Source organism: Acanthopagrus latus, chromosome 8, assembly GCF_904848185.1.
Source record: "Acanthopagrus latus isolate v.2019 chromosome 8, fAcaLat1.1, whole genome shotgun sequence".
NCBI classification, from domain to species: Eukaryota; Metazoa; Chordata; class Actinopteri; order Spariformes; family Sparidae; genus Acanthopagrus; species Acanthopagrus latus.
Window position 1 is genome coordinate 14157603 of NC_051046.1, and position 22717 is coordinate 14180319.

The following is a 22717-nucleotide window of genomic DNA, read 5'->3' on the forward strand; positions in this document are numbered from 1 at the left end:
TGGAACTGAGTTCTTCATCCACCAATGGTGTTGAATATGTACCTGTCTTTATTATGAGAAATCAATACACCAGAGTACCTTGTTAAAATGTTTCATTTATTCACATGGACTTGCAATATAGAACTCAAGCTAAGTTTAAATCAGTGCTTTTGTTATTTTTTAAAAAAGATATCAGTTATCATCGAACAATATCATTCATCAAATACAATTTGGATTCAAAGGTTTTTTGTGAAATATGTCATCTCCTTGCCGTCATTTCCTTAGCCATGATGTTACATGCCAGTTTGAAAGAATCCATACATACATTACATTTTTATTTTAAGGCCAAAAATGACAAAATACCGAAAAATGTATTAAACAAGCCTATGCATATTAGACCTAATCTGCACACAATTCTCAAGTAATGTTTCAAAATGTAAAATATTTTTAATCTATCCACATAAAGTTGGGTTTGGGCCAGTCCAGATCCTTGACTTTGTTGGGGTCCACAGAGTCTAAGGTGAGTGTCGGGGCGATGGGGTGTGGTGACAGCACAGACAGCCGTGCAGCCAGGATCCCCATCCGAACACAGCTGTCGGTGTCTCTCTGCTGGAGAATCCCAGCCATTAAGGCACCTGCTAGACTGCAGAGAGAGCAGATGATGAGCATCCTGGTTTGAATGTTAAGGCATCATTTTATGAGTACGAGAAAGTATGACAGGAACAGGAAGATAAAGAGGTCATGGGAAATTAAAAGTGTATGAAAATAAAGCAGAGAAAGTTTGGAAAGCAGCATGGGGAGACGGAAGTAGGTCGAGTAAATTTTTGGCACCTATCTCCTGCTCCTGACACATTCACTGTCTCCTCTGCTGTCACTATTAGCGCTGGGTAGTGCAGAGCACAGAGCTGCCTTTTCTGCAAACACACACAAAAAAGTTCACTTTCACTGTCATAACAATAATTTAAAGTCTAAAACAATCTGCTCTTACCCTCTTCTGTTTTCTTGGCTGCAGGTTGACCGAACCTGCATCATGCTCTCCGCACACCAACAGGCCATTAGCTCCCAGAGTCACCACCACACAGTGAAGATGCTCCAGAAGGGGGCGTGAGAGAGTCACTGCCACACTCAGTACTTCATCAAGAGAGCTCGGCAGCACTGACAACCCACAAGACAAAACCACATCCTCAGCTGCTGTCACACTATTTGCATTTTTCACATGAACTGTCACAACTTCGAATCTGATTATGTGTTTGAGAAAATAGAGGAATAAATCCACAACAAAGCCATTAAATACTCATTTAGGAATGGAGTTTACCTTCAGGTGTTGGTAAACCAAGAGTTTTGTTCATGGTGCGCAGCTCTGTCAGGTTTGGGGATGAATAGGACAGAGACTTCCAGGAGTCTGAAAGGAAAGGCTTGCGAGCCTTTTCTGAATCTGTGGGCTCATACCAAACTGTGACAAACATTGATTCCATTCAATTAACAGACCTTCAGTTTGCAATCATTTGTTATCATTTACTGACCATCTCAGTGTGTTTACCATTGATGCTGTGTTTAGAGGCAATGGAGCAAACATAATCAATGGTGGAGACTGGGATGTTTCCATCGAGACACACGAGAGTGGCTGATGACAGCTGCTTCTCAAACTGTGACACCTTTAAAAAGACATTCAAAGAGAGAATAAAGACATGAACTACGCAAACATTAATTCTGTTGCGCCTTTCAAAACAAAATGTGCTTCACAAACAAAACAAGTTATAAAACAAACTAGGGCTGCCACTAATTCTCATTATCAATTAATCTGCTGTTTAAACACTTGACCAATAAGGAACATTTAGCACTGCTAGACCCACCCCTAAGGAGAACTGCAGGATTGCAAAATCACTTGGTGTAACACACCCAGAACTTCATACTCCAAACACATCAAAACTTGAAAATGTACAAGGACGCTTCACATTTGCTAGCAGAACTTACATATTGCTCTGTGATTTGCTGATGAATGTCCATGTCTCCCAGCCCAAGACTCATCTCTCCACTCTCATCGATGACTACACAGTAAGTAGCCGTGCTCTGCGCTTCCAGCCTGGCCACACCATCTGTGTTCTGACAGAAATAAGAATTAGAAGTCAAGAACTTTCATTTACATGTTCAAGTAAAGTGGATTATAATCAGTCTTAATACTAAATAACTGTTGGAGTTGACATACCATATGTTTACAGTGGTTAAACACTGCATCACTGTGTGAATCAGCTCCAGTAGCTGAGATGAACAGAGGTCGTCGGCCTAACCGACTCATTGAGTCTTGAAAGACAGCAGAAGAAGAAGAAGTGAGTGTGAGACCATCAGCTTTACACTGCAGGGGAAACGTGTGCATGAGAATAATCAGATAAGAACACACCGGCAATGTTCCGACCTACGCCACCAAATGACTGACAGACCCTTCCTGGATTTGTCTGTCCAAACTGAAAGAGACAATAAGTCACCATAACCTTTATAATATGACCTGACATGATCTGGAGTAGTGTGTACAAACGGTGTTATAAATTACCTGAAGTGCTTTTGTCTTCCCTTTAGCAATAAAATCAACATTTATTCCTCCTATGACAACCTGTGAAAGAAATGCATTGTGGGTAGTGTACTGTGTCAATATTTGAGTGAAACATTTGGTCTGTCCTGTGTGTTTATACTTACAACATCTGAGTCGGAGTCTGATGACTGTTTTCCATGACGATGAGTCTTGCCCTTTGAATTTCCCTCATTCAGTTGTTTTGACAGTGCATAGGCAATCTGACTGCCAACTTTAGCATTGTTATGAATCAGAGCAATGTCTAAGAGCACGACAGGTTAAGGACATTAGACTTATAATAGAAGCCACTTGCTCTGTAACATTGTCTGGCCTATGAAACAACAACGTTATTAATATTCCTAGTGCTTTTTTAGTTTCAAAGTATCTGATTCAGACTGTTGGCAGGATACTGGCGTGAAGGGACTTTCCTTTTGTCAGGTCGTTGACCTTTTGAAGAATAAAAGGCGTCACATCTCTTCCTGTTATACCTTTAACACTTGACGAATCCAAAAAAGAAGATAAGACATCAGGTAAGATCAACAGTCTATTTTATCACACTTGTTTACAAGCCACAGAGACTGTGTGTACCTTGCCTCTGTTACTGCAGTCTGAATGGCTTCCTCTATCTGCTGGCCGGTGGCTGCCTGCTCCTCTGGGATGGGCACCGCCAACAGGACACCACTTTGGAGACCCAGTGACAGAGTGCTTGCTGAACGATGCAAAATAACAGATCTGCATTCATGACCTCAGTGAGTTAAAGGTCAAGGAAACTATTGGTGTTGAGAATAAAAAATGCTGATATACCAATGAGTTTTGCAGCCTCGTCTGGGTTGCAGACTTGATATGGAGAAGTGAATCCGCTTTGTGGTGAGAAGAAGGCCGGGAAATTCCTCGACGCTCCATAAGTAGCTACACAGACTCCCTGTGTCTCCTAATGAAAGATATGTAGTAGAAATACACAACAGTTTCCTTTAAACATAGATGTGCCAATCAGCCGTCTACTTCTTTTTCCCACTGTAAAAAAATGTAGCTGGGGGTTCCAAAGACATACTGTAAAATTACAAACCATTTCCATTTCATAAACACTATGACTTACCTAAATAACATTCGGATATGGTCAAATTCTGTTACAACACAAATAATGATTTTCAATTAAAGTGAAGTACTTCGTGTAGAAATAAAAAATATATTTTCAGAGTTACAGATCTTTCATGTAACTCTACAATATTTATGTGTATTTACAGTCTATTTTTTTGGAATTTTATTGAAATCCTTGTGTATTTAATATGTAAAATAAACACTTTAGAGTAACGCTGTAGACCAAATTTAGAGTTTTTTCACAGTGTGAAAGGACAACATGACTCAGTAAAATGATCAATATTCTTACAAGGAACTCAAGGGTGCGCCCGATGTCTAAAATAGACTTCACACCAGCAGACACCACTGCAATGGGAGTCCTGCCAAGCTCCGTCAGGTCTGCACTGATGTCCAAAGCTGGAGAAAGAATCATGGTGCTCATTTTTTTAACAGGATACAAATGTATTTCTCTTAACATGGCAAGAAAATAAACTTATTGTCAAAACAGTTTTGATCTTCTTATACAAGGCGAACTTTCACCTCACCAGGTAAGCCGGCCTTTACCTCTGAATCATACATCACATGGAGCATCTAACATTTTTTCCAGTCTTGATCTGAAGGAGAATTTGTAAGGCATCATTTCTGTTACTTTCATAGAGGATGATTAAACACCTGATTGCAGGATTGTTCAGTCTGCATGTAAAAGGAGGCCAAAACCATCTAGCCAGCTAGTGTGTGTAAAAGATAGGGTTTTTCCACCAAGATGCCAATCTGCTTACTGTTTTCTCCATCTCTGTGAACTCCTCCAACCCCCCCTGTGACAAACACAGAGATGCCAGCTTGATGTGCCGCTATCATCGTGGCTGACACTGTCGTTCCTCCAGAGAGCCCCTAGGAGAAAAACATAGAGGACAGCATTCAAATTCTGCCATGAAAGACAGGGCCATCAAAGTGGACGGGATTATCTTAAGTTGCGAGTGTGTCTCACTTTGCTAATGACATAGGGCAGATCACGACGGGACACTTTCAGGGAGCTCTTGCAGCGGGCGAGATGGTCGAGCTCCTCTGACGTCAGACCGACACGGACCTCACCCTCAATCACTCCAACTGTGGCTGGGGTGGCTCCTTCAGCTCTCACGATGGCCTCCACCTCCTTTGCAGTGCTGAGTTAAAGCATTAAGTTACCATCGATTCAAACAACTAATGAGCTGCTGCTGCTGTTTTTTGACACTTTAAGGTTACAAGAGGTACCTCAGGTTGTGTGGATAGGGCATGCCATGTGTGATGATAGTACTCTCCAGTGCGACCACTGGTTTGTTTTCTGCCAGTGCCTGTGATACAGATGGATGTACTCGGAAGTGGCTGTCTGAGAAAAGAGTTCACACTTCATAAATCACCATTAATATCTTCAAACTTTGAGATATCATGCATAGATGAATTTATTTACCATTTTTGCAAAGTCTGCTCTGATAAGTTGTGATTCCTTGTCTCAGGATAAGGGTAGAGGCTCTTTTCAGCATCCTCATTCTCTTCAGAACACCTAGAAAATATGAAGAGTTTTTAATCTAAATGTGAAAAACTCCGTCAGGCGGTGCCTGAAAGTTTCTTTCACTGTTGCAGCCTCATGCTTGCAGATTGATCTACCAAAGGTTGTGGTCTCCCCTCTAGTGCTCCTCCCCCTCAGGAGGCACTGGAGGTACAGATGTGATATTTGACTTTGATGGACAAGTAAGACTAAAAGTTTAAAGATGGACTGGGCAAAGACAGGCATGAACATTTACTTTCTAATTCTTTGATAATGGGCAAATACTCTCAGCTCTTGAAGTAAAAAAATCAAACAGGCTCCCCAGTTACATCACACCCTTCAGCGTGTTCTCTGTCACTGCAAGTCCAATTCAGCCATTGTGAGGATTTTCTTTGCTCTACTTATTTGGGACAAATTCCCAGCACCCTCCCCCCTTTTGGGGCCACTCTTAGAAACTGAGACCCACATTCCAGAGCTGGGGTATGTATTATTATCTGTTTTCCTTACTTCACTCTACTCGTGCACAAAAAGTTGTTAACTGAAGTGTTTTACGTTGTCAGTTACTCTGAGACAAAGAGACAAAGTTTTACGACTTTTGAGCCAGCATCACAAGTTTTTTCTGTCTTTAATGAAATATTTAATCACTGACTGAGTGGATCAGAGGCACATCAACAAACACAAACTACAACTGTAAGCTATCAGTCTAAAGAAGTTATTAACAACAACACCTTTCTAGAAAAAATAAGCTCTATACCATTTACCTGTGGTAGAAATGTTGAATACTTAATAAAAATGTGCTTGCTTTGAAAAGAACATAGCAAAAAGTTAAACAAATTTAGTTAAATCAATTTATTAAAGGTGATAATCAAAAGTACATCCAATCAGTTCTTTAAACAAAAACATAAAGTTCTATAAAAAGAGTTTCTTACCGTCTCCAGTGCAACAAACATGCTTGAAACTTTGCCCAGAGGGCTGAACTTTGACCCACACACTGTTTGCACAGGCCAAAATAATCAACCACAGAACTCTGAGATCTACAATACTCCTGAATTATCTAATGAATGAAAGCACGTGAAATTTAATATCAATACAGCATACAAAAATACTGCAGAACAGATAGGAAGGCAAGCAGATACAAGATAAAATACCAAATCTGAATTGTTAAAGACATCAGTCTTCATACTTCCCTTTGTTGTAATTCACACTGAAATGTGGAACAGTTCCACCTACAGTTAGTACATCTACCAGACCAGACTATCATCATCCATGGCCTGAAGTCCTCTGCACCAGCAGATGATACAAGACAACCACCACAGGACTGAAACATGTTCTTCCCTTATCCTGCTAGTTACTTATCGCTCCGAGTACTACCTAATCTTTACATCTTTACTGATCTTCTTTAAAAGGTTGTCATAATTATAATTTAAAAAAAAAAAAAAAAACATCAGGGAGTGTCATTAATATTGTATCATTGTTGTCTCATACAGCAGTACAATGGCAATAACGTCTATTGAATATAAAAAGCATTCTGCATCCAGCTGATGGCCCAATTTCAGATCTACATCCGTTGTTTGTATGTGTCCACTTCTCTCTTCGTTTTTTTTGGTGATGGACGGCTTTTGATTGTTTCATCTAACAGCAGAGAAGAATCGTTGTAACTGACTCAAAACATTAATGATATCAATCTGACTGCATGTTCTCAGCAGTAAGAGGGTTCACCTCAACTGTGCTGCACATTTGAGACTTTTCAGCCATGTTAAGTCCCGTTTTGTCTTCAGTGAAATCACTTCCTTGTGTCTTTAACTGCCTGAGCATCATTTGGGTTGAGTCAGATACACAATGTGTGACGACGTTTATCATTGTTTTTGCATTGTCACAGATCTCAGCTGACGTCTCCTCAGCCTCCAACTCTGAACTTTCCAGTAGTTCATCTTCAAACCACTGTGGATGCTCCTGCTGGTACGCATGAAAAGCCTCTATGGCGTCCCACAGGGCTCGACCTGAGGGACAGTGGTAGTAGTCGTTCCCTGAAAGCCCTTCGATCTGATTCACTCTGCCTGGTTCGTACTTGGCAGTGTCTAATATCCTGAAAAAGAGCTCCTCAAAATGTTTCATCAGCTTGTATCGCACTGTGATGTTGAAAGGTGTGGGAACATCTTCTTCAGAACAAACATCATCAAAGTAAGCCACAATATACTTTTCAAATGATGCAGATCTGATAAAATGAGGGACCATGAGGCTGAGAGCTGGACTGAGCATGTCACCTACAGGTGAGCGGATGTCCTCTCTCAGTAAAACCCGTCTGTCACCACACATGGCTCTCCATTTGGCCTGTACTCCTCGAGAGCACAGGATTAGTATCTTATCTGAAGAGCTTTCTATTTGTTCTCTTTGCCACTCCAACCACTGGATGCTTCCCAACATTCCCAGTCTTGTAGAGTCCAGCAGATCCAGGACCACTTCAGTGCCACATTTGGTCGCCAGGAAGGCACAAAGCTTGAGAACTATGTTTTTGTATAAAGGGTGGTCGAGGGAGTAAATGATGAGGACTCTTTTTCTCTCTTGCATTTGAAAACCTTCTGGTGGTTCTTCGTCGGCAGATAAGGAAATTCTTACAGGATCTGAGGGAAGGGTGAAATTCATCAATTGACTATGAATACCAAGCTCCATTATCTATCAAGCACAGTGTGTTTATAAGAAGGCAAACCTTTATGACATGCTCTCCACAGTAAACAAGCAAGAAAACTTCCAGTGAGAAGCAAACCCACAGCCCCGTTTACAATTGAAGTCCGTGGAAAACAATCTAAAAATAAAATTTGATACGATTAGCAAACACATCGACAGATCCAAAAAGTGAATTCAAATACCAGGGTTGCAGGATAAGTGGCTGATATGAATAATGGCGCAGAAAACAAAAAAAAAGATAATATTACACAAAATGTCATTCTTTTTTGGTATTTTCCCAAATATTTCCAATTTGGGACTATTATTAGAACAGGTTTCCATGATTTAGTGCTCAAAAAACCCATCAGTTATCTCATTCTGTCCAGTGCTGCACCACCTCTGTTTGAGTCACTGTTTTAGCTCCTGTCTCTTTAAGGCCCCCCTCCCGAATACCCAGCCTGCTCTGATTGGTCAGCTCACACATGCCTGAATACACACTGCTAACAAACACAGAGCAGCTTCGCTAAATACATTTTATGAGCTAAGTTAGCTGCTCGGCAGTTATTATGCAAATAAGTGACATGGTGGTGTGACATCATGAGTCACGTAATTAAAGGCAAGACTACTGACGAGGCGTTTCAGGAGAAGTGTTTTCTGTGAGAGAAAAGAGCTTCTGTTGGTGCAGACTTTGACCTTTTTTAACTCTCAAGACCTTTAACATGCACAGGAACTCATGTAAAACACTGAAGGAAAGGAAAAGACAGCATAATACGTCTTCTGACACCTACAAGGAGTGAACAGTTAATCACTGCTGAAAGTGATTGTTAAGTAACAAGCCAAAAAGATCAGGAAACACCAATTATACAAGCTGATCATGAGTCATAAATTGTACTTACACAAACAGTGACTGATAATCATCTCGGGGCGCCAACAGTCATTCTTGCATCGAATAAAAAATGGCTGAATCTTAAGGACATGCAGAGTCAGGTGACGTTACATATGGACAAGTAAGATTTCTTTTTCAATTGCTGGGGGGAACATTAAATTAAAACTGAACTCACCATTATCAACAGTTCACATTGTGAGAGCTGACACAAACCAAACTCAAAAGTGACATTCAGCGATGTTCTGTTTTCCTATTAGTTAATGAGAAATTGAGAAAAAGTGTTCTGACATCAGGTGTGCTAAAGTACTATAGCATTTCTTGCTAAAGAAGCAGTAAGTCATTTGATGGCAGTCTTATAATAAGGACTATAATTACCTTTGAGACATTCTTGGAGTAATGGAAACCAGAGCTCTGGATGGACACTTGGTATCTCTCTGAATACTGTGCAGCTTGAAAACTCACAACAATGGATAACATGTTATGTTCCTTGTCCACAGACACATTCGCAGTCATGTTATGATCCCACAGACTACCTGAAGTAACAAGACATGCAGAATAAAATGCCTACAAGTTCCCAAATCTCTGACATTACAAGGCCAATACAACTTGTGAGATGCTAAGAATGTAAATTGTACCATTTTGCAGACACATTACAGAGTTCTGGATTCTCCTGTCATCACATCCTGGTCGTGGCAGAAAATACACTGATTAGAATGTGTTAAAGATTGTTCATTTTATCAATATAACCTGTTACCTCCTGTATACAGAAAAGTAATACTCACCTGGGATGGTAATTTGCTTCCTGATCCTGGTATCTCTCATCTCTGGTTCAGGGAAATTAAAAACTGTCACATTATATGTGTGCCGAGGCTCTACCACAACTCCATCCACAGAAAATTTCCACTAATAAAGAAAAACAAATCGTAGGTGTCTTATCTGAAACATCTGTGTTCCCTTGTCACGGTTACAGCAACAGTTAAGTGAATAAATATGATACAATCTTACCCGTTCTCTTTTTGGATTCTGCTGTTTGCCGAGTTTGTAAGAATACCGCACACACATGTTTTGATTTGTACTTAAATCCAGGATATTTATCTCTGATCCATGAAGTGCATGTATACTTGCTGTGAACACAAAAGAGAATTTACCTTTGATGAAAGATTTACAACTTGTGTTTGAAACATTCAAAAACGTGAGACTCTGTAGTTTTAAAAGCAGATATCTGTTTTACCCACCACCTGCCTTGATTATCCACGTCACATTCATAACCGAAACAAACTCATCATGTTTGTCCATCCAGACGCCAAACTGCTCAAGATCCCATTCTGGTTCGATAGGAGCATTACGTCTTTGTTGGACCGTGAGATTCTCTGAGCAGTTATCTGACATTAAGGTCCAGTGTTAATATTTTAGTAATGTTGATATATTTAACCAGCTCATGTGTATAGGCAGATTAAACGGATAAATATAAAATCCAAAGAATATTTTCTTGTACGAATCACTCCACCATGCAAAGAAAAAACATCAAATGTCTTTAACCTTTGAAATGAAATCGATAAAATGCAAAAACATTGACGCCTTCAACCTACTGGTCAAACTTTATTCTACTGATTTAACAAATCAGATACTTACTAATTTTACAGTTGTCCAGACCCTGAAGAAAACACAAGACACAAGTGACTTCATGATTCTTGGACCACACATTCGCCTCATTTTACTTTCATAAGATTTCTAGCATTTATTTGATAGACTTAATCCTCACCTCTTGAGTGCAGTCCGGACGCATGTCCAGAGTCCTGAGAGAAGACGACACTGCAGTCAAACAAAAACAGAAAAAAAGAACAAAGATCATTCTGGTGTGGCAGGTAAAACAAAATTGGAAATCTAGTGCAATAGTTTGTTAAACGAACACGGAGAGGACTCAGTGTGATCTGATCTCAACCAGTATGATTGGTTTAGTGTTTATCAGCTGCTGGAATCTGAGAACAGGAAGGATGCTCTCGTCAAACGTGGTTGGTAGTTTCCTTTCTCAAGCAGAGCACTGCATGTGAGGATTTCTTCAAAATTAAATGAGAAACAGAAATTTGTTTTCCGTATTACAGTGTGTGCTTTCACAACAGAAATGCAAATCGGTGTGTCAGAACATCAGTCACTAGGGGGCAGCAGTGGCTGAATTTACAAGGGTAAAATGTCCTGTCCCTACAGCTTAAGTTGCACATAGGTGGATGGAGAAAGGTTTACTGTTACTAGTTAAACGCTGTCTGAGACATTTTGTGACATCATGAAAAAGGTTTAAGTTGTTGAACAAAAAATACAGTTATTCACAAGACTGAACTATTTTAAGGGGTCATTCTTGGCTTTATTATGCAAGAAACAGCAGAAGGAAATGGGGAGAGAGAGAGACGTGCTACCAAGGTCCTTTGTTGGAGTCTTAAAGGATGAGTTCGCCCACAAAATATATTTTTTCATTCATCATTATCTACCCTCATGCAGGGGGCAAGTCAGGTGAAGTTTTATTGTCCACAAAACATTTCTGGAGCTTCACAGAAAAACAGCAAACTAAGATTGCAAAACAGTACTAAACAAGAAGGGTCATTTGATTTTTTTTTTCTTTAAAACATCCCCATCTACTTCAGTTCAGGGGAATGCTGCAACCCTGATTTTTTTTCAGAAATATTTCATGGGCTACCAAATGTATCTTTTAAACCACTAGAGGCCACTATGACTCAAGACATCCAGCCAGACCTCACACAACACTCACACAACATCACTCAATATACAGTTAAGTGAACATCTCAGCCCAGACAGTTAGCACATATAGAGCAGGATTAAGAGCAATAAACCTTCAAATGTTCACTCATTGGTGACCAGGGATTATTTTCTATAGGACAAAAATGTGTATGTTTTAATTCCTGTCACTTCGTCTCAGTGTAACTGTGTCTCTTACTGGACACTGAGCTCAACTGTATCACTTTACATAATACCGAGACAGACAGACCGACAGACAGACATGTGCCACTACAAGCTGACCAGAATAGACTGTAGAGGTTGGATTTGATCTCTCCTCTGTGTGAGAGTGGAGTCACGCCATATTATGATTCAGAAGCCATGGTTACTTTGATCCAAATATAAAGATACTCTAGGATAGGATTTTACATTTATGGCAGTAGGAAAAACTAAAGGACATTCTCATCAGCCTCATATTTGCGTTTAGTCCTAATAAGTGTTGTTACAATAACAATAGCCCGAATAGCTTTAAAACTATCAAGCATGGTAATGAACATGGCATCAAATGATACCATGATCGATATGGGGAAAATAGACAAATTATCAAAGGAGTAGAATTTTAGATTTTCATTTAATTGTAAATACAACAAGTGTTGTGTACTGTGTCCAAAACACAACAGCATCTAAGTAAACGTACTCCTGAACACAGTTATAAGAATGGTACAGTGGGAATTGAGTATTGAAACTGTTTCAAATATTCAGAATTCATATGTATTGATATTTTTGACACCGTTAGTGCTAATCTGCTAAAGCAGCAAGCTAAGATTGCAAACATGGGAAATGTTCCACCTTCTTCACAGCATATAAGCATGCTAATTTTAGCATTTAGCTCAAAGAATCACCACTATTAAAACCTCACATGATACATGTGGCTGAACAGTTGAGTCAAAAGACTTTGAAATTAGAGCGCAACTTAACAAATGTCAAACTATCATTTTTTTAAAAATGGACATTAAAAGGCACCTTTAAAACAACTGGTCTTTGAAGGCAGCCATTGCCAGCAAACCCCATGACACAAGTTTAAAAAGCAAACACTCTCAGGGCACCTGATATCTACAGAGAAGATAACTCAGCTGTCACTTAGGTGAGGGACGTGTAAAGTGTGCTCTTGTGCAACACAATCACATGAAACAAATGGGTCACGGGTTGAGGGCAAATCAAACAGGGTTGTGGTGCAAGAATTGTCAGGTGGACGGTGGGTCTATTTTAGTGAGCCATTCAGATGAGACTTTGAATACATAAATCTTTCACTAATAACCAGAAAGTGCTTTTTCTTTTCCTGACTCACTGTTGTTGCTGTCCTCTCTGACTTCCTCTCATCTTCAAGGTAAGATTCATATCAAATAATCAACCCATGCTATTTACTACCAGTAAATAAAAGTCAGGTTTATTGTAGACATTAACGAGAGCTCTTTGACGTGACATTGAGACACTGTGTCCTCTTCACTCTTTGGGACCAGATATCTAAGCACTTTGCTCTATAGCAACATGTTTGTTTGGGTCAAGTCAAGTCTGACTTTAAGGTATTAAGTAGTGAAGACTGCATATCAGCATGCCCGGGACACAGCTGGTATTTATGTGAGGGAATGGTTGCTATGTCGCTACTTTTGCCAAGGTCTGAAAACAACTTCTTGAACGTGGCTCTCGGGGTTTGACTTCTACGGCTTCTTGATGATCTCCTGATCCTTTAAGTGAGGAAATGTAACCTGAGGCTTAAACTGCATGCCAAGGTATTGGCGGCTGGAATCAGCGCGCTTGACCCATCGGTGTGGCTGAAAAGCTGGTGTGATAAGTGATGATGGCTCACTTGTATGAATTGGAAACCTCCTGGGTGGAGGGGCAAGGCTGCAGGCTTCTAAAGATTGTCTGCTGCTTTGCTCGTTTACCTTGACTTGCGCACCCTGTCAGGCTGGCTTAATTTAAATTGGACATATTACTGTGTCAGAGGCATTGATATGCCTTCATCCTTCTCTAACACAGACATCTGTTCATTAATATATAGCCGTGTATAAATTAATTAAAAATAGGAAATAATGACCATGTCAAGCAAACGCTACAGAGAGATGGTCTGAGAAAGTGAAAGAAAGAGACAGAGGAGGAACATAAATTATTTTCACTTTAGCTTTAACCTAAAAATTTAAAATGGGATTGTTTTGTATTTACCACCTAGAGAAACAGAAAAAGAGCTCTGTTGTGGATCCTTAAGAATTGGGAATGAGAACATTTTTTTTATATTATTATTTTTTTTAATATATTACTCTCACAGTCGCTACAGGTTTGGTGTTGTTCCTCTCGTGGCTGCCAAACCTTTCCGCGGCTTGGCTTTCTCTGGCATCAACAAGGCCACAGCTGCTGGACGCAGCAAAGCATGGTGGCAATGTTGCCAAATATAGTCATGCAATAGGCACTTTATAACAATAGGAAGGATTATCTGGTCCTGGAAGAATTCTGAAAGCCCCATGTGGACAATTGGACAAAATAAAACATTAACTAGTTAAAGTCATCAAACTGTTAAACTATGTATCAAAAATACGAAATGCTGTGAGATGAGTAAAAAAAAACTTTGTTTGTGCTTCACAGGTTCCGTAAACTGCAGACATGTCTGAGGGGTGAGTATCAGCCTCTAAGAAGCCATAATTATGTACACTATTTGTATGTCAAATAATAAAATATATGCATCTTTTGTCTTCTTTTTTTTTTTTTACCACATGTTGATGAAGACCAGTGAGTTCAAATTACTATTATAAGCACTTATTAATTAATCAATACTGATTCAGAATTCTGCATTTTATTCTTTAAAAAGACAACTGAAAGCCTATATTAATGACAGCATTTCATGCATTCCTTTCTTTCTGACAGAGGAAGTCAAAATATTCAGCCACACGCCGGCTGCTCTTGAAGGTAGGTCTTGCAGACCCTTAGACGCTATGTGAAAAGTATTTAACAGTGTGTCATATGAACTGAGGGCTGCTTAAGTTTTTGTCCAAGCTTATTAACACCTTCCTATCTTACAGTCCAAACTGCTGAAGAAGGCAGCTTCTATGCTGGTGGCTGAAAGTGAAGAAAAGAAACGCGAGAAGGAAAGAGTTGTGAATGAGTGCTACCCTCCGCTGAAGCTCTCAGGTCTGTCAGTCCAGGAGCTCCAGGTACTGACAAAGCAAATAATGCCAATCTAGTCATTACTATTTCACATCATCTTGACATACTTCTTTTTCTTTCCAGGAACTCTGCAAAGACCTGTATCGTAAAATTGATGTTGTAGATGAGGCGCGTTATGATATGGAGATGAAAGTAGACAAAAATGAAAAAGAGGTACAGTAAAACTGAAACTTCTCCACATATAACACTAACATACCTTTACTGACCTAAACAATCTGCTATTGCTACATTTCTTTACTGTCTAAACTTAACCAAGTATTTTTGTAGCCTTAACCTAACAAAATATTTTTGTTGCCTAAACCCAGCATCCTATTTTTGTTGCCAGCCTATCAGGATGTTGTGTGTTTTATTGAATTTTTCTTAACCCTTTAAGCCCCACGAAGTTTGATGTTTGTTTATTTGAGTAGTGTTTGGGCTGTGTTTGGGTCATATAAACACATTTTTTACACATTGTAGCCCAGCTTCTGCTGTTTAATTTGATATAAAATATAACTATATTCTTTCATAATTAGTACAGTAGTGGCTCTCTGGTTGTTCTGCATGTCTTAAGGGTTAGGGTTAGGGTTAGGGTTAAAAACCCCAAGGTCCCTCCATTGGGGGGTTAAACTGTCATGTTTTTTGCACAGATCCAGTCACTGAATCAGAAGATCATTGACTTGAAGGGCGTGAAGAGGCCCAACTTAAAGAGGGTGAAGAAAACAACAGATGACATGCTGGGTGCATGCACCGACAATTCCAAACTCATGAAGGCTGATTTCAAGGTCAACCTCAAGACAGTGAAAAAGGAGGATGAAAAGGTAAAGTTATTGGCTGAGACAAAATCATCCGCTAAAATAAAAAAGCTGTGTAAAAGATAAATTAGAATCTATCTCCATCTTTGCAGAGGGAAGAAGTGACTGACTGGCGTAAGAACGTGGAGGCCATGTCTGGTATGGAAGGCAGGAAGAAGCTGTTTAACGCTGGACAGTAAAAAGCTTGTCTTTCCTAACATGAACCCTAAGTTTGCAATGTTCAAGTTTTTATTTATTTAATCCCTTTATTTCAAAATCAAATTCAAGAGGGTTTTCATTACAGGATAATACTGACTTTGTAAAGAATAATGTCCATATAAACTTGTAAAAGATTAAATGAATGCACTTTTTTTGGATTATGCTGTGTTAAAATAGCGTTAATGTATACCACTGTATGCCATGATCGTATTAACACACATCGTATGGTATACAGTAACCTTTGCATAATGAAGTTGTGCTGAAGAAAAAGCTGATTAACTTTGTGAATTTGTCTTTAAAGTGCAGTATTTGTATTATACAGTTGATGGTGCTGTCTCACTGTCTGTAATACAAGTGATGCTGATTAAACCATAACAACACGCCTGCCTGGTTTCTTTGATTTTTCAGATTTCCAGATTACTTTCTATTCATCTAATCAAATTTATCAATTACAAATAAAGATAAATGTTAATAATTGGAGTCAAGGTGGTCCACTGATCCTGTACTCTCAGTGTCAATGGGCGTATAGTTGTTAACCTTGTGTTGGGGGATGTAAAAGTGACATACAGTACACTTACAATCAGGGCACTGGAGGCTATTTTAGTTGACCACTCAGAGAAGGCAATAGGAGCCATACAATTTGACTTGAGTGTTCCTCTGGTCATTTAAAGACAGTCACTGCTCAAGTCAACAGGTTTTCTGCAAAGGTTGAAAAAAGGTATGTATATTTTCCTACAAATCTTTCAGTCAATCCTGTTGGAATTATCAGGAATAACCAAAAGATCAGCAGGAGCCTTCTTAGACTGGTGCAAATTGCATGCAAATTTACTGCAAATGTAAGACTGAATGCAGTTTGACCAAATATTGGTTATGACAGGACCAGAATGGGAAAAGTATTACTTAAAAAGAATTTACTTAAAATGTATGCATTTTTTTGCAAAAAAAAAAAAGTCATTCAATGAAATTTGCATATTAGAGTTTTAAATTTGCAATGAAACAATTCCTTTTGATAATCTTAATAAATTCATATCAAAAATGATTCTATTATGAAAGCCAATACACTTGTTTTGTTCCATACATTTGTCTTTTTTGACAAAAACAATTTCTTTAAAATGGATCGATGCCAACTGGGATTAAAATAGGTATATGACTCAGACTGCAGCACTCAAGCGTGAAGTGTTGCTAATTTAAAGGCTTAATGTTGGTATGTTACCATACGAGGTCTGGATGACTGTTCCTGGGCTCAACAAGAGGGGAATAAACAGCTTGCACAGTTGCAGAAAAATACACTGATTCAGAAGGTGATTAAATATTAGTTCATTTAAAGAAACTGAGAATATTTATAGTGCTGCATGTGTGCAACGAGATGTGTTTCTGTGTGATGAATTTCTTTGACTTTGGTATGACTTATTTCATTTTTACAGATAAAAGCCAGCCATGTCTGAGGCGTAAGTTTTTTTAAAAATTCTATTACGTAAATCAGTATTTGTAAAACAGAGTACAGAGTTTGGATCTTTATCATGCTGATACTGACTTTCATCCTATTTCTTATTCTTTTCCACATTGCAATGTCCACCACAGACCGGTAAGTTATCTATATAACTAGTGTAGCTTATCTAAAGACATTCTTCATCTAGATACATTATGTTTTAACATTATACATTTTGTCTACTGCTTTTTTTGCAGAGAAAATCTAAGATCTCTGCGTCACGCAGACTGGCACTGAAGGTATTGTCTTCTCTGTTGAATCAAATTTTGTGACATTTTCATGCCATCCACAGCTTTAGAAAATAACATGTGATCTGTGCCAAATTAAGAAGTTAATCACTCGGGCCTTTCAATCCATTTAGACGAAGATGCTGAAAACTGCAGCTGTGATGTTGGAGAAAGACAAGGAGGAAAAGAAACAGGAGAGAGAAGCTGCGCTGAGTGAGAGAGTCCCTCCACTTCAGCTGTCTGGTTTGTCCCTGCAGGATCTTCAGGTATGTGCAGGTCACTGCACGAGCTGCAAATCATTCAGTCATCCCTCTGATCCTATATAGATGCCGGTCATACAGCATGTTCGTATGCAGTAGGTACATTGGAGGACAGATATCTCGTTGTCTATATTTCATATGTTCGACATTTGGCTGACACAGCAACCCTCAAATCACAAATTACACATAATACACATAAATATCAACGCATGTACACATTAACTGTTTCACATATTAAATGCATACTAATTAACCAGTAATAGTGAGTGAAACTACCCACACTGTAGTTGTAAAATATATAGTGCTGAGTTAGAGATCCGTAACTGTGCAGCAAGCCAAAGGACTGCAGATTTTTCTCAGTACTTTGTTCAATAAATATAATATGGTTCTCTTTCTGTCCCCAGGCTCTGTGCAAAGAACTGCACCATAAGATTGATGTGGTAGATGAAGATCGCTATGACATTGAGGCCAAAGTGTCCAAAAATAACAAGGAGGTCAATATTTATTCACATTAATTTGATCTACATGTGGATTCAACGATCAAGAATGAATCTTATTAGATCATATCTATTGTTATTTAAGAGTTGACAGTTTTTTGCTGATGTTTTAATCATATTTTTGGCCTTGCACAACTGCATACTTACTGTCATGTTAAATGGTTTCCTGCAGATTGAAAATCTGTCTCAGAAGATCTTTGAGCTTAAGGGTAAAATGAAGAGACCTGCTCTCAAGAGGGTGAAGATTTCAGCTGATGCAATGTTGGGAGCTCTGCTGGGTGCCAAAGTTAAAGAATCTGTGGACTTCAAGGTCAACCTCAAGACAGTGAAGAAAGAAGAGGAGAAGGTAAGTGTGGCAACTACAACGAAAGATTTATTAATTTTATTACTCAAAATTGTCAGGCTGGGTTGACGGCTTGGTTCTAAACTCAGATTAGGTTTGCATTCTGGCTCACTGCTGATGTGTTTGTGGGGTTATTTTGTGAATGAATGGTATCACTAAGAACAATTTTCTTCTTCAGAAAGAGGAGGTGACTGACTGGCGTAAGAACGTGGAGGCCATGTCTGGCATGGAGGGCAGGAAGAAGCTGTTTGATGCCGGACAGTAGACTTTACATTTATGGACAATATGAATGCTACTTTAAAGTGGGAAAGAATAGAGAGGAAAATTAAGCTAATGTCACTGCTCACAATAGTAAGTAGACAGTGCACATGTGAGAGTGTGTACAGACTTCTGCAATATGCTAAAATATCTTGAACATAATTGAGCTTAACTCTCTTGTTGTTTTGTGGTGTCGGCACTTTAAAAAATTCACATTTTTAATTGTCTACACTTTCCTATAAAGCATATAGTGCAATTTACTCTACTAGATATTGAAATGCATAGTAAACACTGCTTTTTGTCATGATAATAAATACTTGTGATCAACACAGAAAACTGATGCTACTACTTTATTATCCGAGTTGCCTCATGTTACAGATTGGGACACACCATCGGCCAGATGGTAGTGATGATTTGAGGACTTGGCAGCTGTGAACAAAGTAGTTAAATCATCTTTGTATTGTAAATCAAAGCAGACGTAACATTCATATTAAGATCTGTGAACATCCAAAAATAAAAGAGGTCGCAGGTTCAGGGCTGCAGTAAACCTTCAGTACAGCAACAAGGGAGCTGCCGGAGCACAGTGCCAGTCAACTTTACTACTACTGCCGAAGTAGTAAAAAGTAAAGAAATAATTAGAACTGAAACAGTAAGTTGACCAACTGATGGAGAAAATTCATTGACAAAATTTAACTGTTGAACATTTTTCAACCAATAGCCTAAAATGATTCTAGAAGTGATGCTTTTCTTGTCTATGATGAAGAAAATTAAATATCTTTGGATATAGGACCAAGACATGCTATTTGAAGACACTGAGGCTCTGGGAACTTGAGATGGGGATTTTTAATATTTTCTAATATCTAAGAACATAACTTGCAGCCCAAGCCTTAATAATAAACTTCATCCAGTGTGTTAAAAACACCTTCAAGCACAATGACCCTGGTGAGATGTCAAACATTTAACTGTGGGTCTACTATGTTGTTTCAGTCATTCAACGAAAAAGTTAGTTAGTTAGTCCCTTGGGGTGGTTGTGGTTCAGGGGGTAGAGTCGTCCAATAATCGGAGTTAAGGTGGTTCAATGCCCATCAATGTGCGTGTGAATGAGGCCAGTGCTGTTAAGCGCTTTGAGTGGCTGTGCAACATATGTTCAAGTTGACTTTTCATCCATTTCACACTTCTAACAATTATACACAACAATGATGATGCACGAATTATACAGAAATTTGGTGAGGAAGAGATAAAAGTTTGAAATAGTCAAAGCAAGTATCACTTGAGGAAACATAAGGTGTTATGTGGAGATTTGTTAAGTGTGAAAAAATGACCCATGATGATATCATAGTGTTGTCTGTAGGGTTATCTCGGTTTGGCTGTGGTATCAACTTACTTCTAACCAAAAGTCTATGTTACCTTGTAGAGATATAAGCAAGTGTTCAAACTATACTGTTTTTAATCGGAGGATTCAGAGAATTACCCAAAGAATTCTGTGAATTTCTGCAGTGACAATTACGGTCCTTTGTTGAAAAGAACTGCAGTTGGCAAGATGGCTGCAAAGTTAACATTGTCTCCATTCTGTCAATTCTCTCCATCCTTTCGATATTGTGTCACTGTGCAGTATATAAATATATTGCAGTATAACAAATAAATGCTGTTTATTTTTCTCTGAGCTTTTCCCATGACTAACTTGATATCTCAGACGCCTCTGCATCATTTTTGACATTTCTTTCTGATCTAAACTGAGTATCCCACCTTAATGGAAGTGCGAAATTAAATCGCTTGAAATCCTTTAAAATAAACCACAGAAGTAATCTGAAAGCGGAACTTGACCTCAGGTACTCTACTTGTACTATTCTTGTTTAAATGTTCCCTGCCGACCTATCCTTACATGAGGGCAGGAGTTGCAACCTTTTGATGGGCTGAATATTTGGACTCCCTGTCAGAACAATGACGCAGATTGAACTCAGGCTGGCTCAGTTTACAAACCATCAGGCCCCTGACCAGCACCTGTCCTTGTTCCTCTGCCCCCCTACATAAAACCACACCAACTTTTGGCTTTGTTCTTACCTCAAAGGTGGTCGTACAATGTGTTATCAGGGTATAATTGCCTGTCATCACTTGCATGCGAAAGGAATAGTGATGTATATAGTAAGGTCAATGGAACATGTACACTGAGCATTGCAACAGCCTAAGTATTTGCGATGACATGGTCCATTTGAATTACTGGAAGGAGACAGCACAGGATAAAGCTTACCTCCAGACTTGGCGTAACAATCACTACACTGCTGCTATAAATTATTGTTTTATTAACTTTCAGGTTTTTTAATCATTATTTTGTTTGTCAAAATTTGGGTGAGGATGAACCTGCAAATTGCCACGAACCTAGCAATGGGACTATTATGATTATATTTCCTTAGAGTCACAGATGATGTGGCCACAAGAATGGCAGATGTGGGTAATTGTCAGTCTCAGTTGGTGACACTATTAGATGCCTATAGATGGACATCTAGAGATGGCCCAGATTTACACTTGGACTGAGCTGTTTGTTCTATAAATAAAGGTGCAGAACAAGTAAATACATACACTCAAGGCTGTTTTTTCCCCCTTCTGTTTGAGTCCTTGACAACTTGATCCACACCCTGACGAGCTGACCCTGTTCAAATGTGACTATATGACACTGACCCAGCATTATGTGGTCACCTCTTTAAATGTTCACTGTCACTTCCTACAACAGGTGTTGTTAAACCACGCAAGATACCCAAATTAAGTTTTATTACCACCTTTCGCGTCTGAATATTGTGGTGATGCTATGTGCAACAGTAAATGCCACTGCTGGTGGACCAACAGTAGCAGTAGCCCAGACTGGTATCTATTTTGGTGAGCCATTCACATTTGGAACAGACACTATAAATCTGATTGATTATTCTACATCCACTCTCAGAAAGTCTCCCTTGCTCACACAGCTTCCCTCCGTTTTGAGGTGTGACTCAAGGGGTTGTTCAGCTTCACTAAGGTACAGAGTTGCTAATATTCTGGTACTTTTGGATTGGAGTAAATTTGTTGTGGTATGTCAAACTTAATTCTGTTGGCTTGTCAGCATGCTGTGAGTTTAAAACAACTACTAACATATAGAGAGTCTGTGACATATGTAACTCAAATTAGTGTCTAGTCTTTACATCAATGTTTTTATTTGGATAATGTTGATTAAGGCTAACAGCAAGTTGAACATCTTACATGCCTGTGGATTATCTGGCCATTCACCTTTCTTGTCACGTATGCAGAGACTCTTGTCAGTTATGTTAACACATGCACTGACTCAGTACTCTGAAGTTTTGAATGTGGCACAAGTTATAGCTGCACAAATAATTGAAATATCATCAAAATTGTGATATGGCCAAGTGCCATAAAGAAATTGCAGAAAATGTAAAATGTATTGATATTTTATTTTTTGATAAAAAAGTGTGACAAAACAACATTATTATGAATAGCTGCCATGCTGCAGAGATACTCTGGCTTAAAAAAAAAACTTGTTCTCTAGATATAACAGAAAATATTTGTGTGGTACAGACCCCAACAAACAAATGTCACATCACCATGATTTGAATAGAGATGATGCCATAGTGATGATTTAATCGAATTATCTGAGAAAAATCAAAGCCGGCACTTAAACTATTGAATTTTGTTGCAGTATGTATTCAGTTGGTAATAACATTTCAATTCACTCTTGTGATTTTTCATTTGAATTCCAAATGTATGAGGAGACAAATAAAATATTTAAGTCTTCCTATATCTACAGAGTTATATTTATATATTCTATGATTATTTGTACTTTAACAAAGGATGATTACAATAAAGAAATTTAATGTAATGTAATGACAGCTAAATGCAAATAGTGGCAGCGCTATTTGTTTTCTGTTATTTTGACATAAAGTCTACCAATCAATGTAATGGCACCAGGGGACAAATGAGTGAGCAATAAATAACTTTGAGCTCTCAGCTTTAATGGGCAAATGAATG

General features: G+C 38.8%; 3 protein-coding genes across 5 annotated transcripts; 2 read left to right on the forward strand and 1 right to left on the reverse strand.

Annotated features, from left to right (window-relative positions):
• Nucleotides 1–25: 25 nt before the first annotated feature.
• Nucleotides 26–10564, reverse strand: zgc:136858 (uncharacterized protein LOC678543 homolog). Its single transcript, XM_037106227.1, has 27 exons — nt 10460–10564; nt 10330–10351; nt 9933–10079; nt 9703–9821; nt 9480–9600; nt 9333–9380; nt 9073–9230; nt 8873–8947; nt 8708–8777; nt 5070–5162; nt 4874–4988; nt 4611–4785; nt 4402–4513; nt 3933–4039; nt 3350–3476; nt 3134–3254; nt 2956–3041; nt 2671–2807; nt 2528–2587; nt 2378–2441; nt 2186–2280; nt 1954–2082; nt 1520–1634; nt 1295–1432; nt 968–1134; nt 811–893; nt 26–622 (listed from the first exon to the last, which is right to left on the reverse strand). Exons 1-27 carry the CDS (start codon nt 10547–10549, stop codon nt 427–429), a joined length of 2970 nt encoding a protein of 989 aa, XP_036962122.1. The 5' UTR covers nt 10550–10564; the 3' UTR covers nt 26–426.
• Nucleotides 10565–12664: 2100 nt separating this feature from the next.
• LOC119023928 (troponin I, slow skeletal muscle-like) lies at nt 12665–16012 on the forward strand. 2 transcript variants are annotated; one of them, XM_037106234.1, is made up of 8 exons: nt 12665–12679; nt 14065–14093; nt 14205–14208; nt 14344–14385; nt 14499–14630; nt 14707–14796; nt 15270–15440; nt 15527–16012. In XM_037106234.1, the coding sequence occupies exons 2-8, from the start codon at nt 14083–14085 to the stop codon at nt 15611–15613; spliced, it is 537 nt and encodes a 178-aa protein (XP_036962129.1). In that variant the 5' UTR covers nt 12665–12679; nt 14065–14082; the 3' UTR covers nt 15614–16012. The 2 variants fall into 2 exon arrangements, with proteins under 2 accessions (XP_036962129.1, XP_036962128.1); XM_037106233.1 differs by lacking the exon at nt 12665–12679 and adding an exon at nt 12726–12811.
• Nucleotides 16013–16145: 133 nt separating this feature from the next.
• tnni4b.2 (troponin I4b, tandem duplicate 2) lies at nt 16146–19037 on the forward strand. Of its 2 annotated transcripts, none has more exons than XM_037106232.1 (8): nt 16146–16933; nt 17057–17080; nt 17214–17217; nt 17319–17360; nt 17483–17614; nt 18013–18102; nt 18278–18451; nt 18627–19037. In XM_037106232.1, exons 2-8 carry the CDS (start codon nt 17070–17072, stop codon nt 18711–18713), a joined length of 540 nt encoding a protein of 179 aa, XP_036962127.1. In that variant the 5' UTR covers nt 16146–16933; nt 17057–17069; the 3' UTR covers nt 18714–19037. The 2 variants fall into 2 exon arrangements, with proteins under 2 accessions (XP_036962127.1, XP_036962126.1); XM_037106231.1 differs by having other exon boundaries at nt 16146–16350.
• Nucleotides 19038–22717: the final 3680 nt, after the last annotated feature.

What these genes read in the sequence shown, in the direction of transcription:
- zgc:136858 (XM_037106227.1), bottom strand. Translation starts at nt 10,549, where the DNA reads ATGATCTTTGTTCTTTTTTTCTGTTTTTGTTTGACTGCAGTGTCGTCT. An exon ending in ACTCCAAGAATGTCTCAAAG is followed by an intron (nt 8,948 to 9,072) that starts GTAATTATAGTC and finishes ATTAACTAATAG; the next exon opens with GAAAACAGAACATCGCTGAA. An exon ending in AGCCAAGAAAACAGAAGAGG is followed by an intron (nt 894 to 967) that starts GTAAGAGCAGAT and finishes GTGTGTTTGCAG; the next exon opens with AAAAGGCAGCTCTGTGCTCT.
- LOC119023928 (XM_037106234.1), top strand. An exon ending in TAGACAAAAATGAAAAAGAG is followed by an intron (nt 14,797 to 15,269) that starts GTACAGTAAAAC and finishes TTTTTTGCACAG; the next exon opens with ATCCAGTCACTGAATCAGAA. An exon ending in TGAAAAAGGAGGATGAAAAG is followed by an intron (nt 15,441 to 15,526) that starts GTAAAGTTATTG and finishes CCATCTTTGCAG; the next exon opens with AGGGAAGAAGTGACTGACTG.
- tnni4b.2 (XM_037106232.1), top strand. An exon ending in CACGCAGACTGGCACTGAAG is followed by an intron (nt 17,361 to 17,482) that starts GTATTGTCTTCT and finishes CAATCCATTTAG; the next exon opens with ACGAAGATGCTGAAAACTGC. An exon ending in TGTCCCTGCAGGATCTTCAG is followed by an intron (nt 17,615 to 18,012) that starts GTATGTGCAGGT and finishes TTCTGTCCCCAG; the next exon opens with GCTCTGTGCAAAGAACTGCA.